Here is a 2,980-nt window from a genome sequence, read left to right on the forward strand (position 1 = left end):
TAGAACCTCTGTTCGAATAGTTATGGGCTGTAAGCAGGGGATACCTCTGCTCATCGCTTCTCACTAGCACGGGGACACCACTTATCTCAAAGCTGGGCCTGATACCCTTAGTACTCGGTGTCTTCATTTGATGGCCAGGTCTGTAGCTCAGTATTGGCCTCCACAGTCATCAGGAGTCTGGAGGTCCCAGGGCTGGTTATCGGAGGAACACACTAAAAATAAACATTAGTATATTTTTCCTCTGATAGTCACGACTAAGGCAACAAGAAGCCTGCTGGCTGCTGGGATGTTACAGTTCATAGGTTCAGGAAAGCATGAGCCAAGGTAAAGATACACACGCTATGAGTAGAGAGTAAATTATAAGAGAAGCAAACAGATAAAGGAACAGAGGATGTCAGATAAATGTGTATATAAATGTGCTACAGAAAAAAAAAAGTCAATGAACTAAATCAATGTAGTAAAGGACCCCTGCCTAGAGGTCGTTTTGGGAATTGGGGCTGGAAAAGAAGCTGAGGTGCTCATCCCTTCATTCAAAGGCTGGAAACTTTTCCTTTTGGCTGGGCAGAGTTTAGGATGGCTCCATGCCTTAGCTGTTGCTTGACTTCAGGTTTCGCAGCTCACTTCTGCAATCTGGAGCGAGAGATTCTGGATGTTTGTGGTCTTTGCTGCAGGGAATGAAAATGACAGCCCTGCTTCCTAACTCATCGCTGGACTGACACCAGGATTCCATGGGTTAAAACCATCTTTCCCTGGTCAAAATAACCAAGAATTTAAAATTGAAGTTTGAGCTCCTTATCTTTTTTTTTAAACTAGGTATTACTAATATTTTTAAAGTCACTCTGCAACTTTCTAAGGTGTTTGTGTACCAGCTAATGTTGTTCACTCCCAGGGTTAATAGATAAAGCTGCAAAAAAATTTGCAGATGTTTCGCAGTGCAGCTGGATGCGTCTCTCCCTTCCTTGCTGGTAACATTGTGCCTGCCAGACCGAACTCTTTGCAGGAGCCACATGCAGCCTCTCTGGGACCGGCTCTTGCCTGCCTGAATGCACCAGGTGGGCTCCAGCCCTGGACTATGTTGCTCCAACCTATTTGCAATTGGTGTCACCACCTCTCTGTTGCTCTTGTTGCTTTTCTGAAGCCCCTAATTTGGCGAGAGTGTTACGCAGCATCCTGCTGGGCTTCAGAAAGAAAAGGTCTGCGTGCAGCCAGAGCACTGTGAACGCAGACTTGGCTTCTTCTCTTCTAAAGAGCAATTCTCAACCTCAGATTGTCATCAGATGGTGTCTACAGTTGTTCCCGCAGCCAAATTCCCTTTGGTTTTGGGTGCAGCTTGAGAGATTTACTCCAGGTCTCACACTCAGCTTTCAAAGCTGGAGGGCTCCCACGCTCAGGGATGTTCGTGCCCAGAGGAGGGACATGGGCAGCCTCGTAGCAAGGCGAGGAGGGTGGGACAGGATTTGTATCATGCTCCTGTGTCTTCCTGGAGCAAGTTCTGCAAGTGCCTCAGCTCCGATGAGAAGAGACCAGATGCTGATCTCGAGCTCTCTTCTTGAAACCAGGGGAGGGGCAGCATTGGTGACCAAACCAGAGGGAACCAACGCTCTTTACAAAGAGTTGCCTTGGTGTAACAGGCAGGACCAGGCTTCTATTTCAGCTGTGCTGTCCACTCTTTTTCTTCAGTTTCCGTCAGACCTTTGAGCCAAAGCAACCCAACCCCGGAGGTGGAGGAGGAGTGAGGAGTCTTTCTATATTTGCTTAACATTTGCATCTAAAGACTGATATTGGTTACTGTTTTCAGAGGCACTGATACTTTTCAAGGTGTTTATTACAAATTACTCCATCCAGGTAAAACACCTCAAAAGAGGAGCAATAGTTGGACATGAGGTGGTGGGCAGGTTCTTTGCTCCAGGCTGGCCATTGCTTCTGCTGTCTCCTGCCCATTCTGTCCTACACTCATTGCGCTGGATTTTTGCAGTTTCTGAGAACAAAGCCTTGTGCCACCCCTCTTCTGTGGATTCTCTCTCAACCAGTGCTGCTACGGAGGATCACGTGTCCATGGGAGGATGGGCTGCAAGAAAAGCTTTGAGAGTTATTGAACACGTGGAACAAGGTAAAATGAAAACGCTGATTTCCAGACAGATCTTATGTATCTAAGTAGATGAAGATATTAGTGCTGTTCTTTTTAGATATGTTTTAAGAAAAAAGGAGTTAATGCATCTGAAAGAACTGTCTGAAAATATTCTATCAAGTACATACTTTTACAAGCATTTGGGTCTTTCTAACAGAAATGAGGTCAATCTAGCACTAAGTGTTTCTTGTGAAACAAAACCGCTTACTGCAGGACACTCGGCAAAACATTCTTCTCTTGCTTACAAGGATGGATTGCTCTCTTGCTTTTTATTTGTCCCAGCCAACAAGGATTTATGAAAGGAAGATCATGCCTGACCAATCTGGTTTCCTTTTATGACAAGGTGACCTGCTTGGTAGATGAAGGAAAGGCTGTGGACATTGTCTACCTAGACTTTAGTAAGGCCTTCGACACGGTCTCCCACAGCATCCTCCTAAATAAATTGGCTGCTTGCGGCTTAGATAGATAGAAGAGAACTAAAAAGAATGACAATACAGGAGCAAGCCTTTAGGATTTGCCCTGTGAATTCCTGCAAGTTTCTGTACAGAGAAGCAAAGTTTCCTTCCTTCTGAAAAAGGAAAGTCTTGGGCCCGTAACTCTTCAGATTCCCTGGATCTGTATTAATCTTCAGCAAGCATATGCAGAAACCCTGTGCCTCCACACCATTCCTCCTCATGCTCTCCTTTCAGTCCCCACTGACACAGCCCAGGATAGCTTCACTATCGATGGGTAAAAAACTGGCTGGATGACCAGTCCCAGAGAGCTGTGGTCAACAGAGCCAAATCCAGTTGGCGGCCAGTCACTAGCGGTGTTCCCCGGGGAACAGTTTTGGGGCCGGTGCTGTTTAACATC

General features: G+C 46.0%; 1 protein-coding gene across 1 annotated transcript in view; it reads left to right on the forward strand.

Moving 5' to 3' along the window:
* Positions 1 to 2,110, forward strand: part of HAL (histidine ammonia-lyase) — a gene marked incomplete at its 3' end in the record, with an annotated part of 11,093 nt that extends 8,983 nt beyond the window's left edge. Inside the window, exon 17 of the mRNA XM_009702834.1 lies at positions 1,976 to 2,110. Within this exon, the coding sequence (XP_009701136.1) occupies positions 1,976 to 2,110 (135 nt within the window). The remainder of the gene's footprint in view (positions 1 to 1,975) is intronic.
* Positions 2,111 to 2,980: the final 870 nt, after the last annotated feature.

The sequence above is a fragment of the Cariama cristata genome, unplaced genomic scaffold (assembly GCF_000690535.1).
Source record: "Cariama cristata isolate BGI_N322 unplaced genomic scaffold, ASM69053v1 scaffold4876, whole genome shotgun sequence".
Lineage (NCBI taxonomy): Eukaryota > Metazoa > Chordata > Aves > Cariamiformes > Cariamidae > Cariama > Cariama cristata.